Source organism: Ipomoea nil, unplaced genomic scaffold (assembly GCF_001879475.1).
Source record: "Ipomoea nil cultivar Tokyo-kokei standard unplaced genomic scaffold, Asagao_1.1 scaffold3104, whole genome shotgun sequence".
In the NCBI taxonomy this organism is placed as follows: Eukaryota; Viridiplantae; Streptophyta; class Magnoliopsida; order Solanales; family Convolvulaceae; genus Ipomoea; species Ipomoea nil.
In genome coordinates, this window is record NW_017619532.1 from 1,998,789 (window position 1) to 2,018,796 (window position 20,008).

The 20,008-nt window shown below is 34.0% G+C and overlaps 2 protein-coding genes across 4 annotated transcripts; one reads left to right on the forward strand and one right to left on the reverse strand.

Moving 5' to 3' along the window:
• The first annotated feature begins 737 nt into the window (after positions 1 to 737).
• On the forward strand, positions 738 to 1,773 carry LOC109166724 (protein LURP-one-related 11-like). The gene is made up of 3 exons (XM_019315627.1): positions 738 to 1,071; positions 1,151 to 1,384; positions 1,500 to 1,773. Exons 1-3 carry the CDS (start codon positions 805 to 807, stop codon positions 1,632 to 1,634), a joined length of 636 nt encoding a protein of 211 aa, XP_019171172.1. The 5' UTR covers positions 738 to 804; the 3' UTR covers positions 1,635 to 1,773.
• A 656-nt stretch (positions 1,774 to 2,429) lies between these two features.
• On the reverse strand, positions 2,430 to 7,359 carry LOC109166723 (protein MLP1-like). Of its 3 annotated transcripts, none has more exons than XM_019315625.1 (9): positions 6,839 to 7,359; positions 6,202 to 6,393; positions 5,910 to 6,032; positions 5,622 to 5,659; positions 5,422 to 5,530; positions 3,459 to 5,303; positions 3,209 to 3,364; positions 3,024 to 3,076; positions 2,430 to 2,897 (listed from the first exon to the last, which is right to left on the reverse strand). In XM_019315625.1, exons 1-9 carry the CDS (start codon positions 6,914 to 6,916, stop codon positions 2,711 to 2,713), a joined length of 2,781 nt encoding a protein of 926 aa, XP_019171170.1. In that variant the 5' UTR covers positions 6,917 to 7,359; the 3' UTR covers positions 2,430 to 2,710. The 3 variants fall into 3 exon arrangements, with proteins under 3 accessions (XP_019171170.1, XP_019171168.1, XP_019171171.1); XM_019315623.1 differs by having other exon boundaries at positions 2,430 to 2,900; XM_019315626.1 differs by lacking the exon at positions 2,430 to 2,897 and having other exon boundaries at positions 3,055 to 3,117; positions 3,171 to 3,364.
• Positions 7,360 to 20,008: the final 12,649 nt, after the last annotated feature.

The window sequence follows — 20,008 nt, forward strand, 5'->3', positions numbered from 1 at the left end:
AACTTGAAAATAGTTAGTCTAAATGTCTAATATAATCAATTATCAAACATACAACTGCTACTTGAAGGTACATTATGGGCGAAAGTCACTTTTTAATTCTTCTTCTACAAAGTTATCAATAATTTTCTATAGATAGTCAAACTTAAAACATTGTGGCCCTGTTTGATAAAATGGTTGTTAGCTGTTAGCTGATTATGTTAATTAGAGGGTATAAATAGTTGATAACATTAGCTAATTGTAAAAAAGTGTTTGATAAATTAGCTGTTAGCTGATAGCTATTTGGTATAATTTATTTTATCAAAAAGCTAATTGAAAAAATTGCTTGGAGTAACTTTTTGAATTTTAGCCTTTTGAAGTTGCAAAAAACTAATTAACCAAACATTTATATTGATATTTTAACTAAATCAAACAATTAATAGTGGTCAAATAAGTCAAAATTGACCTATAGGCAAATTTTTTACCAAAGAAAGCCTGTGATTATCAAATTAATTGTGTGACCAAATTGACTAGAGTTCTCGCAATTATGTTTGGATATAGTTGTACCTCTCACTATCTCAAAAATAAAATTAAAAAAAATAGAAAATTGTTTTCTTTTTTCTAAAAAAAAAATAAAAATATGGCACATCAGCACATGGTGGATCAAATATTCCTTGGTTTTTGTGAAAATTCACACAGCTATATTTTAGTGCATTATTGCAAACTTTTTACCCAAATTTCTGGAAAGAATAAATAGGCTTCAAAGAGGGTGGAGAGTGGCAGTCAACAACTCAACCTCTCTCTCTCTCTCTCCATCCTTTCATTTCCATGGCTAGAATTTATCCTCAGAGCCCTTCATCTTCTTCATCATCTTCCTCTTCACCTCCTTCTTCTCCTTCTTCTTCTTACATGACTTCAAAGCGGGAGACGTTTACAGTGTGGATGAAGTCGCTTGTGTACCATGGAAATGGCTGCACGGTTTTCGACTCCAATGGCGAGATAGTCTACAGGATTGACAACTACAACACCAAATGCAGCAGAGAAGTTCATCTCATGGATCTCCACGGCAGGGTTCTCTTCTCCATACGCCAAAAGGTACAATTTTGTCTCACCAACAAATTTGCATCAATCTTGTTTGGACAGGTTCTGATCTTTGGCCTTGATTATCCTGCAGAAATTAGCAGTTTTTGGACGCTGGGATGGCTACAGATTGGGAAACACAGAATTGATCGATGAGGAGATTCTGTGCTTTCGTGTTAAGAGAAGCCGGAATGTCTTCAGAGGGGATTCCAATCACTACTGTGTTAATCTAGCTTGTGATCAGCCTGAAGAAAGCTGCTATAAAATCATAGCTTTACCTGGAAAATCAACATTCAAGATTGTCAGTGGATCAAGATTAGTTGCAGAGGTTTGTCCCTTCTTCTTCTTCTGCCCCATCAATCTTGAAAGCTTTCTTCTTTTTCCTCTCTCTCTCTCTCTTCCTTTCTCTCTCTGTCTAACATCTGTGATCTGGGATTTTGCAGGTAAAACAAAAGCAGGCAACATCTGGGGTTGCTTTTGGAGATGATGTATTGACTTTGATGGTGGAACCTCATGTTGATCATTCTCTGGTTATGGCTTTAGTCACTGTTTATGGCTTGATCAACCAGAAACTATGAGAATTTTTTTTTTTTCTTTTTTGGGTACTGAGTTATACATTTCTGTTGATATATGTGAAAGAAACACTCACAGCAACCAAAGGATACTGTAACCTGTTCAGATCAGTAAAGAAATTCTAACAATTTTTCTCATCTCCAAGCATTCTCCAATTTGTTTCTTGTCAGCTATTTCAAAACTCTGTAAATGTAGTTACTAAATTACAGAACACATCATTTTCTCCTTTCTTGATCATACTGTTGACCAGATAATCACAATATTACAAGTTCTACTCTCAGCAAAGGTGAGGTAGTTTACCCGGTGCACATCTTCGGGTACTGGCTGCGGGACTGTTGATTTGATAATCACAGTGTTACAAGTTCGACTCCCAGAGGCAGGTAGTTCACCCGATGCACATCTTCGGGTACTGGCTGCGGGACTGTTGACTTGATAATCACAGTGTTACAAGTTCGACTCCCAGCAAAAGGTGGGGTAGCTTACCCGGTGCACATCTTCGGGTACTGGCTGCAGGACTCTTGACTTGATAATCACAGTGTTACAAGTTCGACTCCCAGCAAAAGGTGGGGTAGTTTACCCGGTGCACATCTTCGGGTACTAGCTGCGGGATTGTTGACTTGATAATCACAGTGTTACAAGTTTGACTCCCGGCAAAAGACTTGATAATCACAGTGTTACAAGGTCGACTCCCAGCAAAAGGTGGGGTAGTTTACCTGGTGTACATCTTCGGGTACTGGCTGCGAGATTTCCTCGTTACTCAAAAAAAGAAAAGAAATATGCCACAGATTCACAGGTGATTGTTATCACAAACAATTAACAACTGCATCAATATTATGCAAAATCTGTGGATACACATTGTATATACCTACAGAGTAAGGCTACTGTCATTTTGTTATATATCCTATAGGGAGATCATACTATATGCAAGAGAGGAAAGAACAAAGAACAAAGAACAAAGAACGAATGTATTTCATAAATATACAACCTTCTCTATTTTTTTTTTTCTTTTTCATTCTTGAATGAATTCTTGAATACAAATTGCATCTAGATCTTTCAGCAGCAAAAGAATCTGGTTGATGATTCAGTGACCCTTTTTTGCGTTCTTAAGGTTGCGCACTTTCATCACAAGTTGCTGTCTTTCGCCTTCTACCTCTGCAAACTTGAGGCTTATTTCCGAGTATCTCTCTTGCATTTCCTTCAACTCGTCTTCCATCAATGAGTTCTTCTCCCTCAGTAAAGTAACTTCGCTCAATAGTAAACCATTCTCACTGCTCAAAATGCAAACAATATTTGCTCAGGGGAATTCGAGATCCAAATGCATTAGAACTAATTTATGTAACTAAATCCCATTTTAATAACAAAACTCGATCGAGAATATCAATTGTGGCGTGTACCTATTTACTGTTTCAGTCATGCCAGAATTCAGACTTAAGTCTTCTGTAGCTACCTGCATCGCATAAAGAACGATTAGCTCCACTTCACTTAAATACAAATTTATCCAAGAACACAAAAAAAAAACACCTTTATGGCACTAGCTAAATCAAATGAATCATATGAAGTTTAAATGTTCTTAGATGACCTTTTCGGGATTCTGTTCACAAATGCTTGCAGTATTCTGATTGATTTGTTCTAGTCTCGCTTCATACTCTTCAATTTTATTTTGAAGGTCTTGCTCCTTCTCCAAAAACGAATTTGTTGAGGTCTCGAGAGCATTTTCCTTAAGCTTGATCTGACCCTATTCATTGGCAAAAAGTCAAAAAGAATTGTCAAATTCCATGATAGAACACCATTAACATTCACAAATTTCTATGTTACGGGTGTAAAATTACCTCGAGCAATTTGATTTTATCCTTTAGACTATTAACCTCCTTGAGACCCTGGGTAGCAGATGCAAATTTATTGTTCCTCGAAGCAGCTCTTGCTCCATTAGTAGACGCGAGCTTGTTGTTTGCATCTTTGAGTTTCTTATCTAAGCTATTTAATGCGTCTTCTTTCTTCTTCAGATTGCCCTTCAATTGGGACACCTGCTTCCTCAACTTATCTTTCTCCGATTCATCCTCAGAAAAACGAGTGTTATATTGCTCTCTAAGAGTACCTATCTCCGACTCGAGTTTACCAACTAGCATGTCCTTCTCGTCCTTAAGATGTGTTATGCTGTTCAATTCATTTAAAGATTTCTCGACTTGACAGGTGAGCTCGTGCAATCTCGATTCGTAATGTTCTCTCTCGGACTCGAGCTCCTCGGATGATGCTTGCAGCATTTCTTCGAGATGAGTTTTGTGTAGGCGGAGCTCATTGGCTTCGGCCAGTGCTTTAATCGCCAGTTTCTCGTTAGCCTCGAATGTGGATGCCATTTGCACCGAGAGCCTCTTGAATTCCTCCTGCAGCCTCTCTGCGGTGTTAGCGTTTTGCCACCGTGTCTTTCTCAGTGCTTCTTCTGCACGTATAGCTCTTTGCTCCTGCTCGACTTTATCTCGAGAGAGAGCCTCGAGATCAGCCTCGAATCCTTGTGCTTGCTTCTCCAGTTCCTCCTCCAAACTCTTGACTTGAGACTCGAGCGAGCTAATGGTGAGCGAGGAATCGGAGAATTCCTTAGATTGCTTCTTTAGTTCGTTCTCCAAGAACTCAATCTGGGCTTCGAGTTCACTCACCGTGGCATACGAAGTTGAACATTCGTACTGCATTTTCAGCTGCTCCTGAAGTTGGCTTTGTTCCACTCGATACAGCAAGTCGTGGTTTTCCTGCTTCAGGATCTCGTAATCAAGTGCGAGCTGCTCCATCTGCATCTCTAGCTCGTCTTTATCTCTTCGATAGATCTCTAGCTCGTTTTGGAGGTCCGTGATCTTTCGCTCCAGCAGGTATGCTTCTTTAATATCGCTATGCTGTCTCACGAGCTGCTCCAGTTCATCATCATCATCGTTGTTAATGTCGGGTTTCGAGTTAGCATCATTGCCAGAAAGATTCGTGATCTCCTTATTCTTCTGTTCCAGCAGCTCATCGAGATCACGAACAGCAAGAATCAACTCAGAGTTTGAATCTTGCGTTTTCTCGAGCTGTATCTGAAGATTAGCGTTGAGGTCCTTCTGATAGTTGAGTTCTTGTCTGAGTTCATGAACAAGAGCCTGAACGTCCCCTCGGTCGAGCAACTCGTCTCTAGATTTGGCATCATCTAAACGTCTCCGAGAGGCTTTAAGTTTTTCACATTCCTCCTTGAATGCATCCCGGTCCTCTTTGAGGACAACGATTTCTCTCGAAAGATCCTGCCCTCGTTTGCTCTCCTTCACGATTTGCTTACGAAGCGTCTGCAGTTCCAGCTCAGACACCTCTACCTGCCTCGCCAAAGCAACGAACTCTGATCTCAGCTTCTCGACATCGTCTGGAATCTCTTCGGATCCTCTCAAATTGGCCTCTCGAGAAGTGCTCGAAGAGTCATCGGTGCTACCATCGAGAGTAGAAGCTCCCATCCACTCCCACCGTGATCTCTCGTGCTCTTCGATTGCTGGCACACCAACCGTCTGGTCTTTGCAGGTATTGCTGTTCTTCGTTCGAAGATCCCGGGGTGTATCAAGCCCCGAGCTGCTCTCCGAGCTTGACAAAGTGATGTCAGATTCACTAGACGCCCTCCGCCCATTCAACTTGCCAACAACCGAAATGTTCTTATTCACTGGAGTTTCCTGTCAAGCAACAAAGGTGTTAGCTCTAGCCACTTAGAAGACGAACACAAATATATTCGTCTATACATACAAGAATAGTGCACAGAACTTCTCAAAATGATACAAAACGAGGCCTTACATCAACAGAATTTTCTCGGAAACTTGCCTCCATATCCTCGTTGCTTATTTGAGCCTTCAATGTCCTATCCTCGGCATCAGGTTTAGCAGTCTCGTTTTCTTGAATAATACTGTAAAAAAAGCAAAAGAAGATAAGAGGACTAAATCCAAATCCAACACCTAAAGAAACAGCAAAAACAAGATTTCAAGATTAACCAGTACCTCGGGTCGAAAGAATCATGAATTCGTTGTATCGATACCTATAAATACAACCAAAATTCCTTCAGATCATTCCGAACGAAAAAGATAGCAAAAACTGTTGAGCATATAACCATTAATGTGCAATCCAACTATCAGCTTAGGCTTTAGTTGAGATGGAGCACATGCTTCAATTTGGTATCAGAGCCAGACCGAAGGTCATGGGTTCGAATGGTCCACGTGTTGAGCATATAGCCATTAATGAACAATCCAACTCAATTAAAACAATGAGAAGGGGGGAAAGAGATTTACATGCAATACAGCCCCGGATTTCGAGTTCTTGAGTGGAAGAGATACCGAGGAAACCTTAGTCGCCTCAGCATAGCTCGAGAAATCAATGGAAGCTTCTCCAACAACCCCCGATTTCGAAGAACCCTAAAAGGAATCCCGACAAACCACACACACATCTAAGCATCTAACACACCAGAAATGACAATGAAGTATGAAGATAGATGCGCATACTTTAACCATCACTTACAGTTCCAACAACAAAGTTACAGATTCTCAAATGAAGATGCATATATATACCGGAAACATTACTTACAGTTCCAACAACAAAGTTATAGATTCTCTCATGAATCTTCCCCGATTTCGGTTCTCTATACAGCTTCACAGTCTCATAAACCGCATTCTCCCAGCAACAGCTCCCATCACGAATCGTCGCTTTCTCTGATTTCACTGTTGGCTTCCCAACATCACCAGGAACCACAGAGATCATCAATGCATCCCCTGCTACCTGTGATGCCCAAAGCACAGAACATGAGTTAGGATCCCCCACAAAACATAAAAACAGGGAAAAAAAAAACAAAGATTTCAACCCCAAAGAACACAGATTAAAACTAAAATGCAGCTAAGCCAAAGAACACACAGATTGACACTAAAATGAGTTAGGATCCCTCACAAAACACAAATGCATAAAAAACAGGAAAAACAAAGATTTCAACTCCAAGAACACACAGATTAAAACTAAAATGCAGGTAAGTCAGAAGATAAATTCTAGCTATAGTTCTGTATAATCAAGAGAAGGAAGATATAAAATTCTGTCCTCACATTCATTACCTTTCCCAATGTACTATCTATCCATCCAGCATTGCTTTTTCAAGAATGGTAAAAAAAATGGAATGGAAATTCAAATATGGAGTGAGATAATAGAATTGAGAAGTCAGTGAGAAAGACAAGACCTGAGTTGCACGGAAGTGCAGCTTGAAAACACCTTTGATCTTCCCCTTTTCGCTCCGCCATCGCGCCGACTTGAACATTTTTCAACTACCAAACACACATTTCCCTCAACCAATTCCCCAACACTCGCCGGAGCTTACCAGAGCTCCGGCGAAACCAGCCGGGAATCAACCATTAACCCCAAAGATCACCACTTTTTCCGAAACCAAAACCACCCACTTCGACTCCTACACTGTAGCAGAGACAGAGAGAGAGAGAAGGGGAGAGAGAAAGAAGTGTATCACCGAGTTGACTCGGTTGATAAAATTAAATGCCAATTGAGCTCAGAAAGGAATCAAAGCTCTCCTTCGTTTCAGAAGAAGCTCCGCATTGAACATTCGTTAATGGAAATCAAGAATGAGTATGGAGAACACAATAGAACAGATCCGTGGCGGTGCATCTCTGCTGTTTTACCACTCTTCTCTCTCTCTCTCTCTCTAAAGCTCATGCTCAGTTTCTCTCTCTATATCTTTAGTATGTAACAGTTCCCTTATAAAAAGAGAAGCAGCTGACCAAGGTTTGGTAAATTGTATTTAATTACTTTTAAATTCAGTAAAAATGACAAACAAACAGATTTGAAAATTTTTAGGGGAAGCTTCTTTCTCCAGATTCACAGAATTATAATACACTACACAGTTTTTTATCCCCTTTTTTTTCTTTTTAAATATGTTTTGAGATTTGATATATAATACTCATTCTGCCACATTGTATGTGTCATGTTTAGTATTCATTGATCAAATCAATTATTTTTTTTAATTTATTTTCTTTAATACTTTTTATTTATTTTTTAAAATTTGATTTTTTGTGTTTAGTAATACTTTGTAGTGTAGTTTCTAAATATATAAATTTTGTATACTAATACTAAACTTAATATAATAAAAAATTAGATTAAAAATGACTTTAGTTAATCCTCGTGGATCGAATCAGACACATAAAATGAGACGAATAGAGTAGTTACATTGAAATTTGATATATGTAGAGTCAAATAATTATAATATGATAGGCATGTTGATGATCTGGTCGAAGACCGATCATGCTTTGTCCAAGCTCGATTGAGCTTCAAGGACGGAAAGCTAGGTCACAAACAAAACAATCACTTTTGTAGTCACTACGGTAGACATGACTACAACACTAACACGTGTCATGAATCTCTAGTGCTGTCTTGTCACATTAGACCCGTTAATAGAGACCGACATTTGTTTTCTGTTTTGACATTATAATTTATAAATAGAGACTACCTCTACCTTTTTTTTTTCTTTTTTTTTTTTTAAATATGTATTGAGAATCGATATTTAATAATTACATTGAAATTCGATATATCTAGAGTCAAATTATTATAATATGATAGGCATACCGATGACCTGGTTGAAGACCAATCATGCTTGGCCGGAGCTCAAGCTTTGAGGCCGAGAAGCCCGGTCACAAACAAAAAAAATCACTTTTTTCGTCACTATGGTACATGTGTCACGATTCACTAGTGTTGTCTTGTCACGTTAAACATGTAAATGGAGACCCGATATGTGTTTTGTGATTCGAGATTATAAATAGATACTACATCTAACCGAAAATGGGATATGATTTTTTAGATTTGATATACTTATTGAGCACTATAGATTCTTTGAGCTCTTTTGTATTATATTTAGATTGTATTAAGAACATCTCATTATCAATACAACACTCTTTGTTCTAATATCTTGCGTATTTCTATTGTATTCTCACTTTCATATACGTAGCATATAAGTCTTGTAATTATTTATGCTACCACATATGTTATTTATAATACTTAAAAATTTGAGATTTAAATCTTTAAAATTTGACATTTATAAACATTATGGATGATTTTGCAATAATATATTTGAAAATTCTCTCCAAGAGAGAATTATTGGTCACTATTATTTGTTAATGGAATAATTGGCATGCCTCATATTCATGTAATTAAACTATGAATTAAACAATTTTGTGTTAATAAAATTTCATCGCTTCGAGAAAAGAAAAATATGATCTAAACAACATAAAGTTTTCATCTTTTTTTTTTTTTTTTTTTTTTTTTTTTTTTTTTTTTTTTAATATGGAAAATGGCAACAACAAAAATTAGGTGAAAGTTAACAAATAACATATATAGAAATGAATCTATTGTTTTATAATTAAAGAATTAATTTTATATACTAAATAGTCAAAAATTAATGTACCAAAATAATAATTATTTGTTAATGTAATTGCCTACTATAATTGTCTTATTAATTGCGAATTCACCATTAGGTATATAATTGTCTTATTAATTTAGTTTTCTCACTTTTTTTTCATATTTGTTTTACAACTAATCTTAAATTTCAATATATAATTTTTCATTTTTATTTTTACTATTTTCGAGGATGAGAAAATTCACCAGCCATGAATGCATTGCTTTTAAATTAATAAATGAAAATGAAAAGTAAATTTAAAAAATTATTAAATAATAATCAAGACTAATCCAAGTTTTTTTTCCTTTTCACCACATCTTTTTACAACTATTATAAATTCATAAATATAATTGTCTAAATCATATTACATTTCCAAATTTCAAAAAAAAAATTGTAGCCAATCAGATAATTTAAAACAACATTAAAATAGAATTTGATTCTATTTTTTTCACAGCTTAATGTCTTTTTAAATTATTTTTCTATTTTTACCCATATTTATTTTAGCAATAATATAATTATCTAAATTATATTACAATATCAAAATTTTCAAGATAATTGCAGACAATCGAGTTATATATTATTCAATTAATTGAGTGATACTTTTACACTAATCTTTTAATCAAATAAATATACACTTTCAAATATTTGAATTGTTTATAATTTCATCTTAAGTTTTATTATCTAAATATATAATAAAAAAATTTATCCATACATCACACATGTAATTTACTAGTTGCAATATATAAAAAGGCCCTTATTGCCCAAAAGGGGTGATCAACTGGGTGAGTAGGGCATAATTATTGTACTAAAAGATATGATCACAACACACTCTTCCTATTTTAGTTTAGAGTTCTACTACATAGACTCCCAAATCATATTCCCTAAATTTTACTCCTGATGTGGCAGACACTGTACTGATAGACTACTTTTTTATGTGAGTCCCAATACAAATGTCTACATCAAGATTTTGTGTGTGAAAGTAAAAATTGAAAGTAGAAAATAGAAGTATATGTATTATTTTTCTTTAGTTTATCTCCCATGTGTAATTTGAGAGTTATTGCACAAGAATATATCATGATGATAGATTTACTCGTCCCCAAAAAAAAAAAAAAAAAAAAAAAAAAAAAAAAAAAAAAAAAAAAAAAAGAGGACCCTTGTTTGTGAAATATTTACGGAAATTGTTAATAATTCATTCATGACCTAGGTCCTAAATAGTCAGACCAAAATCCTTTATAATGTTATGTCAATAAAATTTATAGTGGGGCGTACTTTAGTACTTTCCTTGGTTTGGTTCATCGTAACCAACCTCTGATTCTATCATATGCATGCACAAAACTTGACCAATTTTAGTAGGTATATGATTGAATGTACCTTATAAGCCTTAATTTGCTACAAACTTACAATAACTTTTTACATCAATTATATAATATCCTAATTGCATACAAGAAAAATTATAAGTATACTTTTATAGGTAAAATTTTTGTTGTTTAATTATATATTCTAATTTTATAGTTGAAAGAAAAATAACGAATAAAAAGTTGTGATCGACTTACAATTTTTTTTAAATAAATTAAATATGTTATTAAAAACTAAGATTATTAGTTTCACTAAAAGTAATTATGGTGAAGTCATGTTATGTAATCCTTCTTTGCTAGATTATTATTAGTATCTCTTTATAATGTATGGCTTCACATTGTATGATTGTTAATTTTCTTTGTAAGATTATTCCTCATGAATTTTGTGGCTGTTATTTATGGATTAATTGATCATTTATATTCTCACAAAGTCATAATTTTGAGTAAAAAAATAAGAATTAAAAAAAAAAAGATCGAGGAGAATAAAATTTAACTTAGTTGCTAGACTAAATTTAAATAATTTTCTAAATGGTAAATTAAGTTTCAGTATGGTGTGAGAGTTGTTATGAGTATCATAGTTGAACTATGGAGAATTTTACCATGGCCTACTTTTGTGTTGGAACATAGGTTTTAGGACGGTGAAGTTGGAGACAGATTGCCTTGTAACAACTCGTAAAATTTCAATGAGAGGGTAATGAGCGAGCAGTGTTTGTCAATATATATTATTGAGTGTATTCATGAAATGTTTCATTTATACTGGATTTGTTCTATTAAACACATTCATAAGGAAGCAAACAAATGCATAGATTGATTAGCTTCAAGTCACAACATAATCATTATTCTTGATTTGCATATTCTTGATGCCCATCCAAAGGATGAGTCATTACTTGTTAGATGTTATTGGGGTCAATTAGCCTATAGTTGTGTAGCTTAGTTTGTTTTGTTTGATTTCTTTATGTTAAGGGAACCCAAAAAATGATCTCTGAAAATCATTTTTTGGTTTTCAGTGTTTGATAAAGAGTAAAAAATGTGAGTCAAAGGAAAATGATTGTTTGGTCAAAGGAAACTACTCTCATTGTCTTGAAAAATGACTTCTCCTTTTTTTTGGAGGAGTCATTTTTCATAACAAAAGCTTCCATAGCTAAAGCTTCTGACGGCGCGACGACCGCTCACGACGAGGACAACCCTAACGACCGAGCTTCCATAGCTAAAGCTTCTTGTGAAGGTGACACACCACAAGGACGAGGACATATGTGTTTTTTGTTCTTCCTTCTACTTGCGATAACTAGCTTTCGGTAGGGCTTCTGTTTCTGAACTTCCTTCTTCCACAGCGCCTGTTATGAGCTTCCAGCAGACTGACAACAACAACAGTTTCTGGCGGGCAACTGACGGCAACGACAACGGGAGATTCCAGCGACGAACTCACTACCGCGGCTTCCAGCGGTGTCCTAAGTGTAATATTTGATTATATTTAAAATTGTTATTATATTATTATTATTATTATAAATGTTGTTATATTCTAAATAAAATAATTAAAATATTTAATTATACAATTTTGCTTATTTTTCAGAAAATAAACTAAACACACCAAGACAGTTTGCTGAAATGCAACCAAACACGAAAAATGAAAATAATTTTTAAAAAATTACTTAATTTTCAGAAAATATTTTTCAGTAGTCATTTTTCTGATTTTTTTTTTTTTTGAAAGTCATTTTTCTGGTTTTCAAAATCACATTTATGTATAAAAACGAATAGTAGAATATTTTTTCTGACTCAATTTCTAATACAAAAGATAAAGATATTATTATTATTATTTAAAAAAGAAACCGCGACCAAGGACCTTGTGGTCCAATGACACCAAGTTGCTCCCTTATATGAGAGGTTGTGAGTTTAAGTCTCAGTGGAAGTGATATTGGCTCTTTGTGCTTCATTAAGTTGAGAAAGTAGCTATGAACATATACTACATGATAATATAGTCAACAACATTCAAAAAAAGAAAAGAAAAAAAAAAAGAAACAACTTATTATTCTTCCAAAAGGCTGAACCCCAACCCTAAGGGCTTCCCACATCCCGATCCGACGGAGCATGCTTATTATCCGATCCGACGGAGCATTTGGGAGGATAGTAACAGCTTATTATTCTCATTTGGGAGGATGTAAATCATGAGTGAGAGCATTTGGGAGGGGAGGGTGTAAATCATGGTGACTCAACTGAACATGAACCGGAGGATGTAAATCATGAGTGAGAGCATTTGGGAGGGTGTAAATCATGGTGACTCAACTGAACATGAACCACAGAGACTAGACCGGTGCTCACTGTGCAGAAGGAGCTGAACATGAACCACAGGCCCCCCTCACTTTAAGAGGTTGCTCCCACAATGCCGCTGGTGAGACTCGATCCCTAGACATTCTTCCAAAATTTCACCTCTATGACCAGTTGAGCTACCCATGCGAGCAGAAACAGCTTATTATTGCGACTATTATTGATTGATTTCATATTATATTACATGTTGGAACCAAACGTCCTTGAATTTAGGATATGGGGTATAGTTGTGATTTCACAACCGACAATCTTTGCGACCACATAGGCCCCGCAGGCAACGGTCAGCTCGGTCCCTTTGACGCAGGGGATTAGGTAATTACTCACATTAATCAATTAATTGGTGATTAGTTTATTTTGCAGAAAGGGACCTTTAATCTAAGCATTAAATTTCCTCTTAAACCCAAATATTTTATGTACCTTCCTTAAACCACATTCTATGTTCTAACTTAATGATGTTCGATCTATCCTCCCTTTATCACCAAATATAAACTCTAAATAATTTACTTAAAGATAGTTATAGGAAAGCATCTCTAATTTTAAAATTTGGTATTCAATTGTTCCAAAAAGGATGACAAAATAGATGGAGCGCATGATTCTTGTATATGAAGGTCACATATTCAATTATTGTCAACACCTTCTTTTCTTCTGAGCCGAACCTGTTGCACATGATTTTCTTAGTGTGATTTATCTTTTTTATTTTATTTTAATTTTTTTAATTTTTTTTTAATGTAATTTGGTGACACTATTACATAGGAGCGGAGTTTATATAATGCACACTTTCGATTAGGAAAAGAAAAAAAAGTAGATATTTGATTGCCATCTTATACATCTACGAGCATGGGTATATTTATTTTTTTCATTTTGAATTTAAAAAATTAGATGAGAAATGTGTGTCATCAACAAACAATTTCGTCACATTTTGAAAATCTATAAATTTCAAAAGTCATCTCTTATATATAATAGTTCGAAATGAACAATAAAATAAATTAATACCAAATAAGTCTTCGCCTTTTGTTGATTTTTTATATTTAGTCATCAACAAATAATTTTGTCACATTTTGGCTTAAACTTTCATAGTTTAACCCAATTTAGTCCCTTGCCATCTAATATGTTACACTAGTGTTAATTCCATTTGCAAATCTATAAATTTCAAAAGTCATCTCCTAATGGAAAACGATCATGAATTGCATCTCCTATATATGATAGCAAACAACCATCAACTGCATTTAAGAGTGATCGATGGTCAAAATTAGTTAGAATCTAAATGCGAGAGTACAATATACGTACTCCGTAACATGTAATAACTTCTACAACTATAAATTCGGTCAAAGGATTATTGATATAGAATTAATGCTTATGATTATTATTATTATTTTTTTTTGGGTACATTTGAAGTGAAACCCCAAAAGGAACACAACTACTTAACTCTTTGAACTAAGACCCTAATGATTCAGCCCGTATAAGATTTTATATATTATCCAGTAGATGATTCATAACTACAATACTCCAATCATTATCTTGTCTCAGATTAGTGAGAAAAATCACACATCTATTACATTTTCTCAAGGTATAGGAAATATTAACTAGCTAGTGATACCACTTAGAAAAAATAAGCTACTTAATTAGTATGTACTTACCCTTGATTCCAAGCATATGAAAGCATTTTAAAGTAAAATGGTGACAATATATAAAAGATAAAAACAAAGAGCCAAGGAATAAAAAAACAACAATAATAGGCAGTTTTACAGCTGGTAATGCTACTTGGTTAAACTTGCAACAGCACGTGGGATGTGGAGTACTGATTAAGTAATTAATTAGATGCACTAGTAATTAATTTAATCTTTGTAGGGTAAATTAAAAATACACAAATAATTTGTCCTCATCTGCACAAGTAAAACCGGATTATATTAAATAATTAAATTCCTTAGGTTTAAAAAAAAAATCCTTAAAAAATAAATTTTATTGATTTGTCGCAAATATAGATGAGATCCTATTTCTTTAATTTAGAAGAAAGTCTACATTTGTTACCAAAATGTACGCTTTGAGTGAATGTTGCTTTATGATCATAGCCGGTAATGGACTATAAGGAGTTAAAGTAAACCAGCTTAAATTGTCAATTGTTAACTGATTCAAACCGAGAAGGCAAATAGACAGCTCATTGAACTTGAAATTTTGTAATTATCAAACAAACTGTCCGACCAACTCGAATGGAATTGTCCTCGAGATCCTATTTCTTGGTGTGTGTGAGAATATATGGTGCATCTTCTGCGTTTTGTCAAAAGAAGCAAATGTTTATTGAGAAAAAAAAAACAATAAAATTGAAACACTATTAGTACGTACTTGCTTAAGAAGGAATTATATATATTTTTATTATCCTTTTTAATTAATATATCAAAAAGAAAAAAAAAACCAGTATTACTCACCAAAGCCCACTTCGAGGGTGGAGGGGAGGAGTAAACGAGTAACGTACAATTCAAGAAACATTTTATTTGACATTCGTTCTCAATTGTGGGTGTGTGGGTGTTTGGTAAATAGTTGTTAACTGATAGCGGTTAGCTGATTGGGTTAGTGGCTTTGACTAGTTGATAGCATTAGCTGATTGTAGAAAAGTGTTTGAAAAATTAGTTGTTAGATGATAGCTTATAATATGCAAATGACTTTTTCAAAAAGCTGATCGAAAAAGCTACTTTGAGTAGCTTTTTGAATTTTGGCATTTTGAAGTAATAAGTTGTTACAAGAAGCTAATTAATCAAACACTCATACTGATTGTTTAATCAAGTCAAACAGCTACTAGTGGGCTAAAATTAACTGATAAACTAACTATGTTACCCAGGCCTATATATTTTTTTTATTATGCTTTTTAATATGAGAATGTATGTATGTTTAGTTAGTTTGATATTTTATCTACGGAGTATTATTTTTCTCCATATGTAGTTTTCTTGGCTTTAAAGGTAGTCATGGGTTGAGCATGAAGAAATGCCGTAGCTAGCCATCCATATACTTCAAATTCAAACTTGGCCCTTTCACATTTAATGTCCACATGACCAAAATTATATATATATACTCATATTGACTATATATATGCATACCTAATAATTAAGGATACTTGGAAATGTATCCAATGATGTAATTGGTACACCTTACAAAGCCCCAATTTGGTGTGTTATGTATGTTACTAAGAAGCTAAGGTATATATTGTACTCAACTGATTGAATAAACACACACACACACATATATATATATATATATATATATATATATATATATATATATATATATATATATATATATATATATATACCTGGAAAGTGCATATATAGTAGCCCCTATCTAGCAACCTCTATCGGCCAACCTAACTGCATGCCCTCTCCTGGGGCATCTTCTTTCTCAAGTCATCTTGCTTGGATAAGGTTTTTTTATTTAGGTTTTTGGTAGATGTTTTAGAACCAAGTAAAAAAGAGGGAAAAAAAAAAAAAAACTAGAAAAGACACGTGGTCAGGTTATGGGCATGGACGGAGCCAGAAATTCAGTTGAAGGGGGGGGGGGGGGGGGGGGGGGGGGAGGGAAGCGTGAAGAAGTAGGACGGATTCAGAAAATCTTTTCAGTAAAGACCAAACATTAAAACAAAAGAGATAATTTGAAAAAAAATACCTAGGAAATATAGTTGTAAATTTTGTTGGATATGGGCGAAAAATAAAACACATCGAAACTTTATTAAAATATTCATAACGAAATATGAAACAAAAAAACTGTAAAATCATATTAATGCCCAAGGATTTGAACCCTTGATCTTTATTGTCAAATATGTGCTCTGTCAATTAATCTAATTCATTTCTTGTTAACATTTAATAACTTTTTTTATACTAATACTAAAACCTGTACTATATATATATATATATATATATATATATATATATATATATATATATATATATATATATATATATACATGGGATGGGGGTGGGGTGAGGGGGCAGCTGCTCCCCTGCCCCCTTTAGCTCCGTCTCTGGTCATGGACACCACTTGACACATCCAGTGGATTCGTGAAATACATACATCTGTTGGGTGTGCCGATTGTACATAACGTGTCTTTTTTTTTTTTTTTTTTTTTTTTTTTTTGGGACAATGAGGAGCAATTGAGATCATCACATTGAGAAAAAAAAAATCTTAAATATTATCTTTTGAGAAATGAAGATTGTTTATGCAATTGTGAACATCACATGTTAAAGCAAATTTATTATCAAGACAATCTATGTGGACAGTTTTTGCATATCAAAATTTGTAATTATTACTCTCTGATCTGATCTTTCTAAAGTTTTTGGGGTTGTCTGGAAGAGATAATGTTAATGCTTGACATGGGTCACGGAAGCTAGAGTGGAATTTAAATTATATTATTGTTTGGAATAAGATTTTATTTTATAGTTATATGGATATTGTTTAGATTAGAATTATATAAAATAAAATTTCAATTCCACTTCGTATTACTAGAGCACAAGATCATTGGTAAGAATACTCTTATATAATTGTTCAAAATTGATAAACTATTTTGGTTACCAAAAGAAATGGAAGGTTAAAATATTAATATTTTTTATGAATACACAAGTTTAATTATATTCTGAACCTCGTAAACCCATTCCAAGTCCAGGAGGAGGCTTCTTGCACATAAGGAGTCCAACCCAAATTCAAATACGTAATGTTCGAGGCAGGAATCAAACCATAATCTATCTTTGGAAGCAACACTTAAGTAAGACTTCTCATCCCCTAGACTAATATTCTGGGGTTAGTTGTTAATTTTTAATTTTAGGTTATAGGATATTGATGGTGAGCCTCAGTGGGGTCTTGCTTAGGAGGCAATTCCCACAACGTACTCCTAAGAATATTGTTGCATGCACATCGACTTGAACCTTTAATTTGAACATAAACTTAAGTGACTCGATCCTTTCTACTTAAACCTCAACATTTTTAATTTGGTCAATTATTATTTTTGTTGATTATTCAAAACTTTGCTCACTCCTAAATCTATATCACTCTATAATATTTAATTACCCTATGAATGTATCTATCAACAAAAATACTAATCCATGGTAAATAAATCATGATCATCATTATAGTAGAGTGCCCCTTAACTTCAATTCAAGTATCCCACTTTGTCTTGTGACAGCTACCCTAAATCCAATTTTTCATCATCATGACTTTAACTTTAATTTGGTGACAAATAACATGGTCTATCTTAGATATATCAGAAGGGGGACAACCAATAACCCCATCTTAGATCTCCTTTTTTAAAGAAAGGATTAATAATAATCTACAAATTTTCTAAAAAGAGTGCCTTTTAGATTAATTATTAGGTTATCATACATACATTTCCAATCTACCTATGATGGGACATGCTGCTTAATGGAATGCATTGCTTTCAATTTTTATGACAGGAAATCATATATTGTATTAAAAGATATAGAAATGAAGTAATAACCTAGTAATTTAGTGTTCATCCAATTAATAATAAAGGTAGGGTGTGTATGATTTAGGTGGCCGGCATTATTGTATCACTCGTTAACACATTTTTATTTTTATTTAAAATTTTATATTAAGTATCTATTTTATATATATATATATATATATATATATATATATATATATATATATCGATACCTTACCATAGTGAAAGCATATTTTTAGAAATTTAGGTGTCTCACACACACACACACACACACACACACACACACACACACATATATATATATATATATATATATGATTATTTTCAAATACAAACACCCCTTAAAATACAAACCTCCCTTAAAATACAAACTGTGTGCATGAAAGTATGTTAATCTGTGCACGAGCTAATCCCATATATTGTTGGCAATGTGTCCAGTGTGCATGTAAGTATGTTAATGTGTGCACGGGCTTTGATGGATGGTTGTGATTTTTTCTTCCTACGCGTTGTGTGCATGCAAGTATGTTAATATGTGCACAAGCTTTGATGGATGATTGTGATTTTTCCTCCTACGCGTTGTGTGCATGTACATATGTTAATGTGTGCACGAGCTAATCCCCCAAATTGTTGGAAGTGTGCCATGTGTGCATGTAAGTATGTTAATGTGTGCACGAGCTCAAGTTTGTATTTTAACGGAGTTTGTATTTTAAGGGGGTTTGTATTTGAATGCAACCCTATATATATATGTGTGTGTGTGTGTGTGTGTGTGTGTGTGTGTGTCTATATATATATATATATATATATATATATATATATATATATATATATATATATATATATATATATATATATATATATATATATATATATATATATATATATATATATATATAATATAGGCGAGTTCAGGTGCGTCGGTGTCTTACGATGCGGCATCGCCAATAGTTCAACAAATATACACCATCAACGTTAGGAAAATACACCACAAAAAACAGAGACAAATTAGGTATGCATTGTGACACCCCGTAAATCCAAACACTAATCAAGGATTAATTGAAAAATTAATCCAAGTCTCTTTGCTAATCTATTCCTAAAAATCCTGAAATTTAATAGTCGAATGACTAGATTTTGACTAGTCACTTAAGTCAAAGGGTTGTACCTTGTGCTTCTTGAATTGTTCCCTTGTTCCCCTTGTCTTTCCAACATTAGTAAGGGTAGGAATGTCTTTCTACCTAAGAATTGTGATTCAAGCTAACCTAGCAAGACTCTTTCATTTCATTCACCCTTCAACCTAAAACACAAAAACTCTAGCTTCTCTCTAAAATGATTTAGCTTCTTCTCCAAGCTAGAATTTGAGCATCCAAGTCTTGCAAGATTTTCTCCCAAGATTCCTACTTTCTTCATCTTGAGCATAGGGGAGGGTAAGATCCTTGGCTTTTTGGTGTTTCTAATCACCTTTTAGGTGTTTTTTTTTTTCTAAAGTTAGGATTTTTGTTGTGTATTGTTATGTGTAAGAAGTTGGTGCGGAAGAGGAGCTCTAGGAAATGCTTTTAAGGGTGATAAGAGAAAGTTGTAAGACTACAAAGGTAACTCATGCTTTACAAAACCTATTTTCTTACTTATATGATGATTCTTGGCTTCTACTTGTGATTCTTGTGTTGATTTGTGAGATTTGATGCATTGTCTTGTGGTGATACATGTTTAGAGCTTGTTCTTAGAGTTCTTGAATGCCATTGCTTGGCTATTTCTTGGGTTCATGTCATATTGTTGTTGTATGTGAGATTTTGGGTGTTTTGGACTTGAACTTGGCATTTTTGTTGAAAATCCCCGAAGGTA